This window comes from Lipophrys pholis, assembly GCF_963383615.2.
Source record: "Lipophrys pholis genome assembly, chromosome: 20".
In the NCBI taxonomy this organism is placed as follows: Eukaryota; Metazoa; Chordata; class Actinopteri; order Blenniiformes; family Blenniidae; genus Lipophrys; species Lipophrys pholis.
The window spans coordinates 11,786,472-11,804,417 of record NC_137648.1 but is presented as its reverse complement, the minus strand read 5'-3'; the positions used below and the strand labels follow the sequence as shown (position 1 = coordinate 11,804,417).

The window sequence follows — 17,946 nt, the reverse complement described above, 5'->3', positions numbered from 1 at the left end:
GACGTAACCATGTGGTATGATTTGTATTTCCTTTAGGTGGTTAATAAAAATTTCTAGGAAAGTTGCATATAACAGTAGTTCAAAATGAATGCCATTTTATGTGGATGGAACTCAATTTAGCATTTTTACTTTGGAGCCTGTATTTGTCAGTCAAATATTTGAATATTTATGTTTCTTACAATAACATATCAATATGACACTCCTGGTATAGCAGGGAGTTAGAGGTCCGGGATGTTGGAAACTCAAAAGACACTCCAGCAATCCTGGCAAGCTTGTGATGTAGTTATATTCAGAGAAAAACATTCAGATAAACATTTGTACATAAATGAATGTTTCCTTATGTAAATGTAAACTTAAAAAAATAAATAAAAGCCCAATCAAATAACATATTAAGCAGATATACATTTTGTAATTGTTATTACACTGTTGATGTTCTGGCACGTGTATGAGCTCTTATCAGCATTAAAAGAAATCATTGCCATAATTTTGTTGTGTTCATTCTTCCCTTCGTCTCCACATATGCTTTCAATTGGAATATAATTAAACAGATTACAAGGTCAGTATGGTGTGTTTTTAGGGCATTTCCCTTCCGCATGGGCGGGTCCCCATAATTAGACAAAACTTCTGGCCTTCGCTCAGCCTTGACGCTCCTTTACATGCAGCTTCTGGTGATTTGTCATCCACACGTCAATCCTGCTGATGGGAGGCATGACCGCCAAGGTGGCTGAAGTTAAGTGAGGGTAGGTGTGTGTGTGTGTGTGTGTGTGTGTGTGTGTGTGTGTGTGTGTGTGTGTGTGTGTGTGTGTGTGTGTGTGTGTGTGTGGAGGTGGCTTGGAGCGTAGAGTGGGGTCTCTGGCCCTGGGTCAAAATGTGTATTTCATCATTGCTCTACAAGTGACTACCGTGTGCCTGGAGGTCTGTTTAAAAACTTATTAGTCATTACATCACCCAGTTCAGGCCCAGCTGTCACACTTGACAGAAACTGTGTGGGAAAACTAGAAATGATTTCTCAACACTTGTTGATGATGAGGATACGAAGACCCCCAGGCAAACTGACTTTTCATTTAATCGCTTTAAGGTAGTACAAGTCCAGTTATGCACCAATAAGGAAGTCATTTACCCAAAGTAAAATGTTGGATTACAATAACAACTTTTCTTACTTTGCAGGGGTCGCCACACGAGTCACTCCACCTCAAACTGGGGACTTTTAAAACTCCCAACCCAGTGAAACACTATCAATATCCAATAATAATGGTAGTCAAATAAATAAAAACCAAATTTTACTGTATGGATTGCATTAATCACATGTATTGTTACACTTAGTTTTCTATATTTTAATATATTTATTAGATCTATTTGATATCTAGTTCCAGAGAACATAATGAATGTGAAGGTGTCTGTTTAATCAGATAGAGACAATAAACCCTGTTGAGGCTAATAGAGCAGATTCAGGATTGCAGCAGAGAACAGCTGTCTGCCTAGCCTTCAACAAGCCGCCGAACTCTGCTATATAAGCTCCTGTACATCGACTCCATTGAGACGCATAAAACCCCGCTGGCATGAAACTGTTGACGTCTGCTGTTTGCCCGTGTTAATTTATGCAGGATTATGCTAATTCGCAGGAGCCGTTGTAAACCTCTCACACACAGGAATGCCTCTGAATGCCTGTGGAAAGACACAAATGCCACACTATTTCTGTCCTCGCGTATTCCCTTTCATTTACTGAACATTCTGGTTCAATACGCTCCCCTTATTCTCAAGAGATAAACCAGTAATCTTCACAAAGTTTCGCGAGGTTTTACAAGAATGCGGCTTGTACGAAGGCACATTAGTGTTAAGTGATGTGAATGAGCCGCACGAGGGAAAACACTTAAAAGAACAACAATTGCTTCTCAAATGTAGAAAAACAAAACTTTATTTGAATCCCATGTGACCCCTATTTGCCACAAACATTGCACAGTATGAAAAGAAATCACATCATTGGGCATCATGTCACATTAACTATACACATGGTCCTATTATACATGAAAATGCTTCTTTTTTTTTTTTCTTCTTTTTTGGTGATTTCAAAAAAATGCTGTCTTTGTATGGTTGCTTAAAAACAGCAAATGCAGAAAATACATCTGTAGTGTTTTAATTTTCCAGTCCACTGGCCGTCGGTTTTCGCTGAGTGATGGGATGAAGGCTCAGACTACGAACCTGCTACATTGGTCATCTGAAATATCCCTTGGTGGTGGTGGTGGTGGTGGGGGGGGGGGGTAAAAAAAAAAAAAAGTAAAAAGAAAAAGCATAGGTTTTTTTTTTTTTCCTTTTAAAATCGCTAAAAGTAAATTACAAAGTCAAAACTATACTCATGAAAACACAAACATTTACTACAGTAGTGAATACGTTTTGTCATAGATGCCAAGAGCAAAGTATGTTTAAGACACTGAGATGACCTTCCTCTGCCTTTAGTGTGCAAACGAACGAGGCAGAACAACCACCAACGGATCTCTGAAATGTTCAACGAGTGTGGATGTGACCGATCCCCCTGATCGGCCCGTGAAGGGAGGACTGATTCTCACTCTTGCTCGGTTCTCTACAAAGATCTACAGTATAATGGAAAGACATAAAGACAGGCAGCATTTCTCGGATAACATTTTTGGTCCCTGTGTGCAAATAAAATACACATGTAGATACATACCTATGTATATGAAATGAATAAACAACTTACAGCCAAGGCACCTCGATACTTTTTCAATAAAAAAACATCCTCATCAATTTGATTGGTATACCAAAAATAGAAATGATCAGGCTTTTCGTGTGTGTGTGTGTGTTTGTTCTCAGTTGCGTGCGGATGAGTCACTGAACCGAGGAGTTCCGTAGTGGAGACAAAAAGTCCGTCTCGGCTCCCTCCCCGCTGTCACTTTCTCCTTTAGGAAACCAGCTGTTTGGCCTGCAGCTCCATCTCCGCGGCCCGTTTCAGCGCCACATCCACCAGCAGCTGGAAGCCGCTGAAGTCCTGCGTGAGGTCTGGAGGGGTGGGGGGAGGGGTGTTGAACAGCCCGCTGCGGGGGCTCAGGTTGCCTTCCATGCTGGTGCTGGTGAGGATGGTGGTGGTGGCGGCGGGGAGCGGCTGGCTGCCTCCCGCCCCTTCCTCCCGGCACCTGAGCAGCGCCTGAGCCTGGACGGCCTGCAGCAGCTCGGCCGCCTTTTCGCAGTTCATCCCCGGCGCCGAGGGGAGCGAGGCTGTCGGGCTGGCTTGCATCGCCGCGGTGACAGTGGTGTGACAGATGACAGAAGGCCGGATGGGCATGAGCCCCGGGGAGGGGGACGTGGAGGGCGGCGAGGCCGTGGCGGGGGAAACCACCTTTCTCAGGACAGTGGGGATGGCGGCCTCGAAGCTGGAGGGGTGCAGGACGCGTTTGTCGTAGCTCTCCTCCATACCTGCCGCAGGGCTGCTGTGTTTCGGGGACTGGGAACTGTCAGAGAAGCTGTCGCCCGCCTTGCTGCCTTTCCTGGAGATGGTGAACTGGTTGGGGTCTTTGCCGTCTTTCCTCAGCATCTCGGGGAGAAGTCGCCGCCGTGCGTTAATGAACCAGTTGCACACCTGGACCAAACGACAACAAAAAAGCCATGCGGTGAGAGAGCTGCTTCACATACCTCACCCACATTCAGCTTTACAATGTGAAAAGGAAAAAACAGAGGATCTGCTGGTATCGCCAGGTGCAGTTTGAGTGTTTTCAATCGAGACTTCAAAATGAAAGACTGAACCTCATCTACTGATATTTCAGGGCAGAGGCTTTTAATCATTTCACTACATTCAAGATTAAAAAGCAAAAAAAAAAAACAGACAGCTACTATTTCTCAAAGTAGAAGCTAAACATTAACTATCCTCAGAGTCTCTCTGACTTCTGAAGCCTGTATTTTAAATAGTTTTCAATAAAAACTAATCTCCTTTGTCACAATAGTAATCACAGTCATCTCACTTCTTTTTTCTTTTCTCCCCCCCCCCCCCCCCGGTCCTCCAGGCTAGTCGTAACTGGCTCGGGGAGGCTTGTAGCTCTAACTATGTAAATGACTCTGCATTGTTCCCAGACAGCTGGGATGGAAAGGGGCTAGAGGGAGGGAAATTCCTGTCCAAGTGCCTCAGCCAAGCCCACAGCACACAGGGAGTGAGTTTACTCACGTTGTCTCATGCACTTTTATGTTGCAAAATCAAGCTGGTTTGGATGACCTTCAATTCCCCGTTTATGTGTCATGTTGCGTTTGCCATCGAGACAGGAAATGATTCAGTCAAGCCGACACTTGTTTCCTCTCGACTTTTACAGTGGTCTGTTTACACTCCGAGGGGGTTTACTGGCAGCAAAGGGCTCCGGTTATCACATTTTCTGCCGTATAAGCGCGCATACCTGCAGTGTGGAGAGCTGAGTCTGCTTGGACAGATGGGCTTTCTCCTGCTCCGAGGGGTAAGCGTTATAACGGTGGTCGTACAGCCAGTCCCTGAGGATCTGCACGGACTCTTTGGGTAGATTCCCTCGCCGTTTCCTCTTCCCACTGCTCCCTCCGCTGGACGACAAATCCAGGGGGGCGTCCACGCTGTCCTCGTCATCAGTCTCGCTCCCCGAAAGCATCATCAAACCTGCACAAAGCGAGGGATAAATAAAGGAGAGCCTGTGAGGAGGAGGAGGAGGAGGAGGAGGACAAAGCGTAACACAGATCCTCCAACGTCAGCCACTCTGCAGCGGCAGCCGCTTACCGAACGCAAGCTGTCTGGGAGGCAGCTGATGTGTCAGAAGCAAGCTGTCAAGTTTGGCCATGTGATTCATATAAGGAGAGAGGGAGGGGGTGAGGAGGGTAGGGGGGGGGGGGGTGCGTCAAAGGCTATAGTCTGATGTTGTGTCAGTTATAAAACCTGCCTCAACAAATGCAAGCCTGGTCTGTAAGACAGAGCAAGGGAACAATCACTTTCGGAGGGTGAGTGGGTGGAGTGTTTTGTGGAAGAGTAGCATTGAGAGGCTTTATTTCAAATCATTTTTAACATTTCAAAGTCAGTTTCCACATTTGAATTCCTCTGTAAGGAGAATCTGAAAGTGTTATAAGTGAGATTTCCAGTAAATACCAGTAGGGCTCTGGTGTGAAACAACGCAAAATAAGTGTCACATAATATCAATGTTTGGCTCAATCTCGAGCTCCACACCGTGTGTGAAGCCCTCTGTGTCACCAAGTAAAGTCAAATAATCGAAATAGTTCGTGCGTAAAGGCTGAGCAATGGGGACAAAACTTGAGAGCAAGAAATAAGAAAGTTCCCAAGTGTTCAGCAGCCAACAGGATGAGGTAATTACGTAGGTTGGAGAGGGGAAGGGGGAGGGGAGACCTGTTGCAAATCAGCGTCTCCAGACTAAACAAAAGAATCCAGGGCTGCCTGCTTTCTTTGTATGCAATTCAAAACTTTCTGCACGCAAACTGCGAGTTTGACACAAACTTAAGCTCCTCACAAATCCCCACGCCTCGCAGGCCGAGCTGGAAACTAGTTTTAAAGCAGCAGAAAGGCCGCTTTTAGTGAGTTTTCCCAACAACTTGTAAGAGGCTTTCTATTGTGTGTGCGTCCGCGCTGCACCACGAGGTCCCCGAGTGGAACAAGGCAACTTCCCACAATGAGGTCAGGATGAGCATTAGCCTACATTTTGGATTTACACCTAAATTTAAAAGGTGTTCGAGGCGCTTCCCTCCATTAAAAGATTAAACGAAACTAAATATCTTTATTTTTTTAGCGATTTGACGTGGTGAAAAAAACAACATTACAAACTCGTGAACTCTCAGTAGTCGAATAACTTTTGACTTGTAGCATTTACTATTTAAAAAAAACACAAAAAACAACTTCGTTACAAATGTGGCAGCCGTCACTTAAATGAGCTTTTATGCGAAATGAGACGCAGAGGGTTTTAAATCTAGTTTTGCATTTCCCGTGGAATGCCAACTTACACAAAAACAACACGCCCGGCGACGCATCCGTGTCATTATATCCAGAAAATGAGTAAAAAGTGGGTAATGGTGTGTAAATGTAGCATTAAGGAGTTTTGACACCGCGCCAGCACATGGCAGAAAAAGCCCCCTGTCATGTCTGGAAAGGAAACAATAGACTGCATGGTTTGCATATGAGGGAAATCGCTCAGTTAACCGTTTTTCCACGGTGCCCGTGTCTACTTAAACTACGTTTTCATTCATTTCCACACCAAAAACGAGCACACTTACCCTTTTTTGTCTTCATCTCTGCTTGGAAAAGAAAGAAGAAACAAAAATGCGCACTTAATTCCTCCTTTTACGCGCTGAAGAAAATTGTCCCCAGTCTTCGTGCTCTGATTTTCGTCTTTTCTCCAGATATCCCCAGCGTGTATCCGAATAAATCCTTATTCATCAAAACTCGTTTCTTTTTTTTTTTTTTTTTCTTCCCCTCTCTCCCCCTCCACGTCCTCTTTTCTCTTCTTCCAGCGTCTCTTTCGTCCTTGTTTGGAGACTTGATGGTGGTTGGTTGTTGGTGGTTTGGAGGGGTGAGGGGGGGGGGGGGGAGGTTTACCTGAGATCTCTGCGTCCCTTCGGCTCCAAGCCCTTTTCTCATTGACTGTGTTTGATCCTGAAACTGGGTGACAGCTATCTTTGACAGCTGCGTGACTCAACGCACGGAGATCCTCCCACCGAGCGGAGCAGAGCCGAGCCGAGCAGGGGAAAAAGCTCTGACATCAGCATGGCTTGTTCCACTGACATGGATACAGTCTCCTTAAGCTTTTGCGCAGCAGATCCCCGTTAGAAACAACTCGAAATAAATACTTACGCGCACGTTCGAGTTGATTACCGGGGACGCGGGGATTTTGGGCGGGCAGTCGGAATGACAACAACAACAACAACAATAACAACAGGCTGCTGGGAGCACTGCGGACCTCGTGGCAACACACCTACACTCAAACTAACCACAAAGACAAGTCCACATCGTTGCCATAAACTGCATACAGGTCCAATTTGTATTTGTTCTTATGTCTGCTACCGAGTTCGGTGACCTCTTTAAAAAAATATATATATTTTAAACCACGCGCTTGCTGTTTGATTCCCTTAATTACTTATTGCATCACATCTGTGGTGCACTTTCAGTATTACACCTCCTGTATGTGTGCGCCCTTTAAGATCGCGATCCCATTGTGCTTTTTTACAATCCACACATTTATAGTGCGTTACATAAGGGTCCCATATTGTGTTTACTTTAATGCCAGCAGATCCCGTGTTTATACAAGCCTACTGTACATTTTCCTGCCCGCCTTGTTGGTCTACTAGTGTATTCAGTTGTTGTGCAGAAAGTAAGTCGTGCTCTCGCTGTGGTGTCTGTCATTTGACATTAAATATTAATAAGATTGTTGCTCCAATTTTGTTATTTTTTTTTCCTTCACAAGACGGGCACCGAATAAAGCCGCAAAACGAAGGTTGAAGCAACAATAGGTTAATCCAACCTTGGCCTCAGCGGGAGGTTAGTGCACCATTCGAGGATAGTAAAGACAACAGGACGGCAAAAGGAAGCGATCAATGCCTTCATTTGTATGCGGCGCACAACCCTGCGACAGCTGCTGTAGCGCCGTCTCTTTTGCATACATTTGTTCGAGACAGGCGTTCAATTTTCTCCCTCGCTGTAAAGCTAAATGTCGCCTCCCCGTGTGCCCACGTGGTATTGCACCCGAAAGCAACGTTACACAAGACACTCTGACTCCCTCTGCTGGTCGTTACTGGCTACTTGCGTGACGAACCGGCTTAAACAGGCGATCGAGTGAGTTTATTCACTTTTTAACAAAAGGTGTTAGATTTGATAGAATTGTACAAACAAATGAACAGTTCCCCTCCTTTCTGAAGTATATACATATATGAAGGCGAAAGCAACAAATTACAAATATTCACATCGAAGAGGCACATGACTTAGGACTGCGAGAGGAAACCGGATAAACAGAGAAACTTCTTGCATGCACTGGGAGAACATGCAAACCTCTGAAAGGTACTCAAGTGAAGGAATTATTCTTGTGAGGCAGGAGTGTGAACAACTAAACCATAGGACCCTTTTATATCTGGCCTGTCTTTCACATTTTATAATACTGTCTCCCTTCATTTTCTCCCCCAAGAAAAGTTAAAAAGCAGAGATAAATTCTCCAATCCATTCATCGGCAAACCATCACAGTACAAATACCTCTATGTGTGGCCATACATAGATGTGACCAACTTTTTGACCTTTCGTAAACACGGGACAACCTGCAAACTCCACAAAGGAAAGTTCCCAACCAGACTCGATTAACCACTACACCATCGTGGAGCCCCAAGTTCTTTCTCCAGGTAATTTTAGTTACTCGGCTACACTTCACACAATGTGAGCTACTTGTCCGCACTTTGAATCAATTCACAGTATCTGGTATGCATCTTTTCAAACCAACATGTTTACTGCGTTAACAGATATCTCTGCTTCATATCTACATTTGTTTATAACACAAATTACAATCGTGCTATATCAATATAGTTATATGTAGAATGTAGGTATAATTTTATTCTAATGCCTGTCGTAAATTAAAAAGTAACTATGCTTTGTGTATTTTCTGCTAAAAGTGCCTTTCTTTGAGAATTTTATTTGCAAATGAGTACAATTTCAGGAATATACTGGACTACACATTTTCTCAAACCCTTTTCACCTCAGAGGAAACACGCTGTATGTTTATGCAGAATTTCAATAAGCCATCATCATGGTCTTTTTCTTTTGACTAACGCATCATTTTGCTTTACAGAATGGCATCAGATCTGCAGCTGCAAGAAATTCCTGTCCTCTGAGCTAAGGTCTACACTCAGCACACACATTCTTTGCAAACCCAAGAAACACGGCTCTGTTTCACACCGTACAAGCTCAAACACTCAGACAAAGAGGCAAAAATAGAGACATGAGCAACCCTGGCATGTTGAGGCCTGTTATTGCCAGTCAGTTAATGGTGTGTCGCCCAAATCAATTATAAAGCTGCAATGGAGTGCAATCCTTTTAGTTTTTATTAGAAAGAAAAATAGCTGACGTCTTTGTGTATCATTATTTTACATTCCTTGTCATAAGTTAATGCATTCATCAAGGTAGTGATTACAAAAAAGTCCAAAAATAACACGGTAACATTTACAGTTTTTCAAATACATTCCAGAATCTTAGTTTTGACCTGTTTTCACTTATCAAAGAGGAAATCTGAGTACAAAGTCAGTCTTCCATATAAGTTCTACCCACTTGTTTGATTATGTATTTATAATATGCTGAATGGAGTCGCACCCTGTTGAGTAAGAGTGAAACACACAGTTTTAACAGGCCCAATCCTCTAACTGTCACGTGTGTTACCGTTTCAGTCTTTATCACTGAACTAACCGGACTGTGACGCATCAAATCCTTCACATTTGTTGACGCGCACAGAAGCGCCGCTTCAGTTCGGACGGAGAGAAACTGCGTCACGGCGCCTGAAGGCAGCAGGAAACACACCGCAGCATGGAGCTGACTTACAGAATAAAAAAAGCATTCCAGCTTTTTTAAAGATAGGATATAGTTTGATGGAAAGCCTTCAGAATTTTCAGAAAGCGCAAGCACTGTTGCAGTTGTTTTCTTATATTAAATAAAACTGACTGAGAAAGCTGCCTGGTGGTCAATGTCAGTATTCTGGTCTCCCTCTACATTCATAGAGAAGTTGGACGGATAACTCAACATCGACTCTCACTCAACATGCAAAACTCTTTCACGTCACTCTTAGAAAATGTGAAATTCTTGAATTTCTTTGAAGTTGTGTTGACCCAAGGTTCACCTAATGTCACACCTTACTGTCATGACTACATTTATTATATTATATGATTGGTATAGGTTATTTTTGGCAAAGTGCTGTAGCTCCCAATCGGTCAGTTCTAGACACGAGGGACTTTTATTGTGGAAGCAGTTGAACAGGATTTGTTGTGGTTGCGTTTTGCGGAGTTTGACTGAGTTGGGCTGACGGCTCCTGTTACAGTTTGAAGTCTAAAATTAGGGAGGCACCACAACTGCAAATGACGCAAGGCGACTAAACTGGACAGTCTCGTCGTCTCTGAGTGTCAATGGCGAGGGGGCTCAGGACCATGGAAACGTTCCCTACAACCTCTCTGTTGTTGATGACATGGGGCGTATTTTTAGCGGCTGTTGTCATCTTTCCGTAACGACGCCGCGGCGGTGGTCAGTATAAAGGACTCTTTCAAAATGCAGCTGTACAACAGTGCGCTGACACACTACCCGAGGTCGTCTCGCAAAGTTACAATAACTTTGTCGGCCTCGTCGGAGCGCGTGAGCGGCGCAGCGCAGAGCACCCCCGAGGCGCACGCAGCGGGATTTACGCACGCAGACACCCCGGCGACCACAGGCGATCCGGCGTCTCCCACAAACATGCCTGCCTTTTCGTGTTACGAGGCTTCATCCATGAGGCCGATCTACTTCACTTCGACCGCTGAGATATTGATCCGCAGACCGGATGGAGTGGAGAGATCTGTGCCTGTCCACATCGTGAGGGAGTCCAAAACCAAGGCAGCCTCGCCTCGCTCGCACAACGACGGAACTATCCTCTCTGATGACTGTGACTCTGGGGAGATCGTGGACCTGATAGGTCATCTGAGGAATGGGGTAGATGAACTGTTTCAAGAATGTCCAGAACTTGATGGAGATCAGCTTTTCGGCAGCGCTGAGCTCAGAACAGCAGATTTGGTTGAGGATGAAGTCGCCTCACTGACTAATTCTGCCATCAGAAGCAATGGGTGGTCTTCATTACATGAAAATGACTTGGTTCACATCGAGGAGGCTGAACTTAAAGACTCCAGAAAGGACGATTTCCGCGATATGAAAAGTGGCCAACTTGCCCAAGCACCCAGTGAGAGGCGGCCTTTTGAGCTCAGTGTTCTGCAAGAGTCTCCTCCTCAGAGGAGTCAGGAAAGAGGGGATCTCAGTGATAAAGTCACCCGGTATCTGGCTGAAATGGAGAAGCAGAATAAATACCTCCAGGAGAGGCAGAAATACAGGTACCACATCATTCCAGATGGCAACTGTCTGTACAGAGCTGTGTGCAAAGCCATATACGGGGACCAGGCCAGACACGGGGAGCTGCGGGAGCTGACGGTGCACCACATCGCCGACCACCTGGACGAGTTCAACCCCATCATCGAAGGCGACGTCGGGGAGTTCCTGATCAATGCAGCGCAGGACGGTGCCTGGGCTGGATATCCAGAGCTCCTTGCCATGAGCCAGATGCTAAATGTCAACGTCCACCTTACAACCGGGGGGAGCTTGGAGAGTCCCACCGTCTCCACCATGGTGCACTATCTGGGGGATGAGGACGCCTCCAAAGCAGCGATCTGGCTGAGTTGGCTGAGTAACGGTCACTATGACGTCCTGCTGGACAGATGCTTCCCAAACCCAGAGTATGAGGACTGGTGCCGGCAATCACAGATGCAGAGGAAGCGGGACGAGGAACTGGCAAAGTCGATGGCAGCCTCATTATCGAAAATGTACCTTGAAAAAAATGGTTGTGTGTGAAAGGAACTGCCGCATACTGAGAATGAATACTCACTTAAGAGGAGATGTTGTTTCTGTTTGGTTTCTACAAGCTTTAAATTATTTTTGTAAGATTTTTACGAGTGAACAAAGTGCAGTGCACATACCTTTGGTTTTTTTGTACATGCCAGCATTTCCAAGTTGATGGCAGTTGCCTTGAAAAGTGTTTGAATGTGTGTGAGCCTGTTCTTCTCAGTAATTTCCGGTAGGACGTGAGTGAATTTTACTATTTCTTTTCAGAACTTATTCAATTGCTTTATTTATTTGTCTTTCCTTGGGAGACTACTTTTCCATGACTACACTTTGGTGGCTTTTGCTGAAAAATATTACAACATTGACAAAGCCTGGTTTGCATTGTTCTTCGCACTACATATCTGTTTAGATACTCTCTTTTGCACAAAAGTCCTGTCAGACTAGTGGAGAGTTTGAATTTAAGGGTTAATTTACAGTTATTCCAGATGATCTTTTTTTTCCCCTCTGAGATTTTTGTCAAAATATTTGAAAATAAAGTTCTAAGGAAACTTGACCTGCAGTGACTTCATACAAAATGTGCATGCTCTTTGCCTCACTACTTGTCCCATTTTAACTAATTTCCTTGAAATGTTTTTGTTTTTAAGTTGTCTTCTGTGTCATCTCAGGAACTTATTGTAATACATTCTAACGGGCAACATTATCTGATGTGCCCTAAATTTGTTCACACGACCGGTGGTCCTAAAGAGAAAAGTAGTGTTTGGAATTTACAACATGCGGTGACCTTGTGGCCTGTCATTCAGGTTATACCGCAGGATTCTGTGTATTAAGTGACAGCGGTCTCAGTACACTGAGCACCAGGAATTCAATCCGTGCTAAAGCTGAAGTGAGCTAAAAGTGAATGAGGGACTGTCTCAGTACATACAAACGCTGCACTGTCTGCTGTTATGTGTGGGTTTATTCCCCTTGATCGTCAGATAAATACGTTTCCAAGGTAATAGGTGTATCCTGGTGATTATGCCTTCATTCCTCCACACAACACAGTTTATTCATACTAGATTCTGCAGGGAGCTTCTGTCTCCCCTTGCTGGCTGTTAGAGCAATTACAAAAACACTAAACCAGACCATATGCTGTCAATGTCAATGCCTGTAAAACTGGGATGATTAACGCCTGTTTTAATTAATCTCATTAATTTAGTAGGGTGACATTTAAAGCTAGAAAATCCAAACAGGTATTTTCTCCCCATGTAGAATTAAACCTCTGATGCTGTCAAATTGGGAGTTTGTGTCAAGTCACCTTGAAACCAGTCAGTTCTTCATCTGGCTTTCAGTGTTTTGGTTGGTGGATGTCCTGCTTATTGTATAATATATGCTCCAACACTATGGAGTATTGAAGTTTCGTCTGTGGTAGGCAGATTAATATACTTAAATTTAGGGAGAGGTTTGCTTTTTTAATTTGAAGCCGATAAATTTATTTATTTCTTTCTGGTTCTGTATGTAAAAAGCTTCAAAAATAAGCTTAAATGATTATACTGTGACTTTATGAACAAACGTTCCACAACTTTATAACTTTACAAACTGCACCTTCATTAAAAAAACAACAACTGCGGATTAAATAAAGAAAATCGAAGTTGATTACTAAAATGATACCATGCCTACTTCTTTTACAAGGTCATGGTGAGATGAAGTGGTGAAGACTGCATCTGCGTTTTAGAACCACAAGTTCAGTCTTGTTTCACAGTATTATCACATGTATATCCAAAGCAGTCAAAGTTATATTTTTCGGTTTATTAAACTTCATGGAACTCACTTTTAGATCAACATGCAGTCATGTTTGAGTAGTTGGGATTGTCTCAGACGTTGCGCACTCCTTCCGTTTGATGGCGCTGTAAGCCCCCACATACTAAAACAAAGTTACTGCGCTCTTAAAGGCTTTGTAATTTCTTTTAACTGACACAACAGTGTGAGACTACTACACTATTGGAGTTAAAATGTCTGTGTAGTACTGAGGGGGAATACAATCCAGTATTTGGTTATAATGTTGTGGAATGATTGAGATAAAGGTGATATTGTCTTTCACAAAGTTGTTGGATTATTTATAAATGTTATTTTTTGATGACAATTCAGCTCTGTTTTTGCTTCATGATTTATTCAGCTTTGAATACACGTTTTACTTCATCCTACAATCAAATATGTTGATGCAACATCTGTACATGCCTACAGCTGTAAACTTTATTATAGGGTCATCATGAGTCTTTCCCCCAGAAAGCTTTAAAGAGGTGACGTAACGCTGCAGTGTCGGACACGAGGAGGGGGGAAAAAAAGTTTATGTCTAGTTATTTCTTTAATGCGGCAGGGAGGATGTGTTTTTAGGGTCCGTCTGTCATCCACAGTGTCTCACACGGATCATAAAGTCCGCGTAAAAAGCGCAGCGGGCAGGTGAGAGTGGACCGAGCGGGGCGCTTCACCGCAGTACTGGCACACAGTCAGAGACCGTCAGAGGAGTCTCAGGGAGCAGCAGAGGGCTGGAGGTCTCTAACAAGACACACGCTCCCCTCCTGTGGTCGCATTCTGCGTGTTTGTGCGCGTGGAAGGATACGCGGTCACCTCGCCCCAGCTCGGCCCCGGGCGCGTCGGAAGTTACCGGATACTTTTGAAACGAGCCCCACAGAGGAGCAGCGGTCCTGCCTGCGGTCGTGTGGCTTTGACCTGAGAAGGAGTGCTTTTCACCGGACATGTCGGGACACCGGGTGCAGTTCGCGGATCTTCCTCCGAGTGATCACAAAGGAAGTCCCAAATTTCACAGTGAGTTAAGAAAATAATGGAGCTGCCTGAAGGAGGCTGCCCTTCATCCCTCCACAAAACTAAGATACTCCTCGGGAACTGAAGCTTTGTGTCTGAAGTTTTAAATTACATTGTTTTACAATGATTTTATCAATCCTTTTCTGACAGACAATCCAAATTGTTTTCCTCAATATAGAGCAATTGGATGTGCCACTTTGTTCATGATGACAATGTCTATAGTGGTTACAGTCTGGGTATACATTAGAATGTTTAACTGTCCACATGTTATATGTATGTTCTCACCCTATCATGTGCGCCTCACCTGTGAGCCACTCTGCATGGGCATTAGTGGTGTGATCAGTCTCTATTTATTCCACTGATCAGTAGTGGCAGTTGCCCTTTATGTGCTGCTGCCAACTTTTCTCTCCTCGGGTCTCCTCACAGTGAGTGTAACACTCCTCGTGCTCTGCCTAAAGTAAGGTGGCACTCATTTTGAGATGCATTAAGATCACATTGCTACATCCCAGTTTATAGGTGCAATATATTAATTGGAAGAGAGCAGGGGCAATATTGTTTTTTTTTTTTAGTTTTTTTTTTTTTTTTGTGCTTTTAATTCTAACATGGGCGCTATGAGGATGCGCTCCTGATTGCATGCAAGGTGTGACCGAGTCAGCCGTGCTTGTCACTGATGCTGCATGCTGCAGTGTGTGCACTACAGCACGAGACACAGAGCAACTGAGCTCATCTCCATGGTGACAGGTTGAGTGACAGAGCACGTAAACAAAGACGCAATGGAAAATTGCCAGTTTGCTGCAAAGCCCTCCAAAAGTGTGCATCTGCAGAACCCTGACTGCATGATAGCACGTGTGTGTGTGTGTGTGTGTGTGCGTGTGTGTGTGTTTGTGTGTGTGTGTGTGTGTGTGTGTGTGTGTGTGTGTGTGTGTGTGTGTGTGTGTGGTGGCAGCTCCAATGGCAATCTAATGTGGCTTCCTGTGACATTAAGTCAGTAGGGGTATGACCAGTAGGATGGGAAGCGCTGAAGTTGTATGCAGGGCAGGCTGAGGCTGAGGACACAGCAGCAGCTAACCACACAATCTGAGTCAGCCCATCCGCATTTTTTCTTTCTCTCCTTGCTGCTGAGAAGCAGGTGACGGTGGGGTCAAGTTTCAGTCGGCCCCTTGCTTTCTGTCTATCTGATGCACTCAATCACAACATGGACACTCGCATGATCCACCTCATAAGCATTCCTGGGTCAAGGCGGTCCTCATCTGATGCACTTTTATTTTCCTGACCTGAACCCCTAGTCTTAACACACATTCACTCATTGTGTTATAAGCATCAAATAATACCAGTCCTGCACAGCAGCACATCATCACTCTGTTCTGATCCTGATTAATGAAGATGAACTTAGTGCAGTAGTATTTGTACAGCAAATACTACTGCAACCAACAAAACTGCCACCAAGTGAACACTTAGTTTTCTGCTACACAGTTTGGAGGCGTAAAGAACAAATGTAGAATATGTTCTAACATTGTTGAACATGTGCAGCAGTTGCTGCTTTGATGGGAACGTCCATCCGTCTTCCAGGTCTTCAGGCCTCGGCGTGCTGGTCCATGCTAACTGTGGGCGGAGGCGGGGATCAGCCTGGACCGCTCACCAGCCAATCACAGGGCAAACACAGAGACACAAACAGTCTCACACATTCACTCCTACAGGCACCTATAGGAGAACAGAGCAACTGTACACAGAAAGGCTCCCAAGCCCAGCGGCGTGAACATTTTTCACTTTCATTAATTTATTTTGGATTATTAGATTTTTTTTTCAGTTGTATGATATATGTGAATCTTGAAGGTGTGTCTAGTAGACTCAAATTAGTTTTGCCAGTTGAATTAACCACCGTTTTAGATGTGTGACAGTAGCTACTATGTGTTAGAGCCACACAAAGAAAAATCAAGGTCATAAAGGTCAAAATGTAAAAAATCCAATAAACCCCAACCCTAACCAATAGACTGGAAAAATACTTCTCTCCCTTTGTTCCTGCTCATTTCCACAATGTTCACCTCTAATATGTTGACCTCTGGTCTTACTATAATGTCCCTGTCATAATCATCATTTCAGATACACATTATTGTCTTCCATATGTTAAGTTTAATGTGGTATTTTGAATTCAATGAGATTAATGTGTTTTACTGATTTAGGGGGTTTATATTTGCCATGTAAGGGACCGACTATAGAGCTGCTCTTGGAGTGGCTGAAACGTGGACAAATTTGTCAGTAAGCTGGTTTGCATCTTGGACAGCTGCAGTCTGACCCATCATGTCCATCGTGTCAGGCTTTCACCAATGAAGTTTCAAGATATGGAGCTGCTACGATCAAGATGTCTGGGATGACGATAATCTCTTGTGTTTCCATTGGTGTAGTAACATTTCTTATACAGAGAGGACGGGAAACTGCTTTGTATGGTTGACTCTTTATCGAGCAGTTTTATTTAGGGTTGTTTGCTCGTTCATAAAACCTCACTGACTCCAGTCTGTCGTGCTTCTTTGTCTCCCGAATGTTTGCATTCCTATTAGTAATGGTGGCACCTTCAGTGCAGCACATGGATAAAAGAGCAGTGATTGTGTGAGATTGTCTGTCTCGCTCTCTGTTAACTTGTCTTCAACTGACGTCAGCAGAGTTCGACTCCAGCCCCGTGTGTCCCGGTAGAAGATGGACGTTTTATCTGAATGTTGTGTTGATTTGTTATCTAATAGTCTGTTTGCGCCGTCGTAAAAGAAGTGGGTCAAAACAATTGAGCCAACACCATCAGCCCATTAACACCGACTCTGGATATACTTCTTTTGATAAAACATCTTTGTTGTAGTTACTTATTATCTGTATTTCTTTCGGTAAAAAGTCCGGGACTAACTGCGAACGTGGCTTCGTATTAGCGCAATGCCGCTGTGTGAATGCCCGAGGAATATGGCAAACGCCGCGTTGGAATGATAATCACAGAAAGTGCTTCTTTACCAGCTCAGGAATGCAGATGGTGTCTGTGCCCGTGTCAAGCTTTACAAACCAGGTGGGGATGCTGTCTCTGTAGCTTCGAATTCTCTGTGAAAACAAATCAAGAAGACGTGAAGGTGAGGATGACACACAGCATTAATTTCCTGAGACAGGTTTTCTATAGATAGTTCAGTCTTTGCTATTAATGTCATCTCTCGACTTGACTTGGGTGAAGTGTGAGATGCCATGTTTGGTATGGCTGATTGCTTTTGATAGTCACTTGAGAAGATCCTTCTGGAAATAGCCAAGAGCCGGAGATGCTAAACAGCTGTTTTCACTATGGATTAAAAGCCTGTCCCTTAAGGGCTCTTAAGTTCCCTCGGAGTGTAAAAGTGAAAGATTTAAGGGAAGGCTGTGGCCTTCTCCGCCCGAGAGTAATACGCAGTTGTTTTTCCAGCTTTTACTCTGGAAGTTTCTCACTCTGATTAAAGGCTGTAGCCTTGAGTTGATATCCACTGTGTTTTTAGATGCCCAAATGTCGGCATACTTTCACATCACAGCTTGTGTGCGAGAAGTCAAGTTGACAGGAGTTTTTAGAAGTCATCAGCACACCAAAGAAA

At 44.1% G+C, this 17,946-nt stretch overlaps 2 protein-coding genes across 2 annotated transcripts; one reads left to right on the top strand and one right to left on the bottom strand.

The window, feature by feature from the left end:
- Positions 1-1,996: 1,996 nt before the first annotated feature.
- tgif1 (TGFB-induced factor homeobox 1) lies at positions 1,997-6,750 on the bottom strand. Its single transcript, XM_080488973.1, has 3 exons — positions 6,235-6,750; positions 4,392-4,621; positions 1,997-3,589 (listed from the first exon to the last, which is right to left on the bottom strand). The coding sequence occupies exons 1-3, from the start codon at positions 6,248-6,250 to the stop codon at positions 2,915-2,917; spliced, it is 921 nt and encodes a 306-aa protein (XP_080345099.1). The 5' UTR covers positions 6,251-6,750; the 3' UTR covers positions 1,997-2,914.
- Positions 6,751-10,001: 3,251 nt separating this feature from the next.
- On the top strand, positions 10,002-12,113 carry otud1 (OTU deubiquitinase 1). The gene has a single exon (XM_080490016.1). It carries the CDS (start codon positions 10,247-10,249, stop codon positions 11,567-11,569), a length of 1,323 nt encoding a protein of 440 aa, XP_080346142.1. The 5' UTR covers positions 10,002-10,246; the 3' UTR covers positions 11,570-12,113.
- The last annotated feature ends 5,833 nt before the right edge of the window (positions 12,114-17,946 follow it).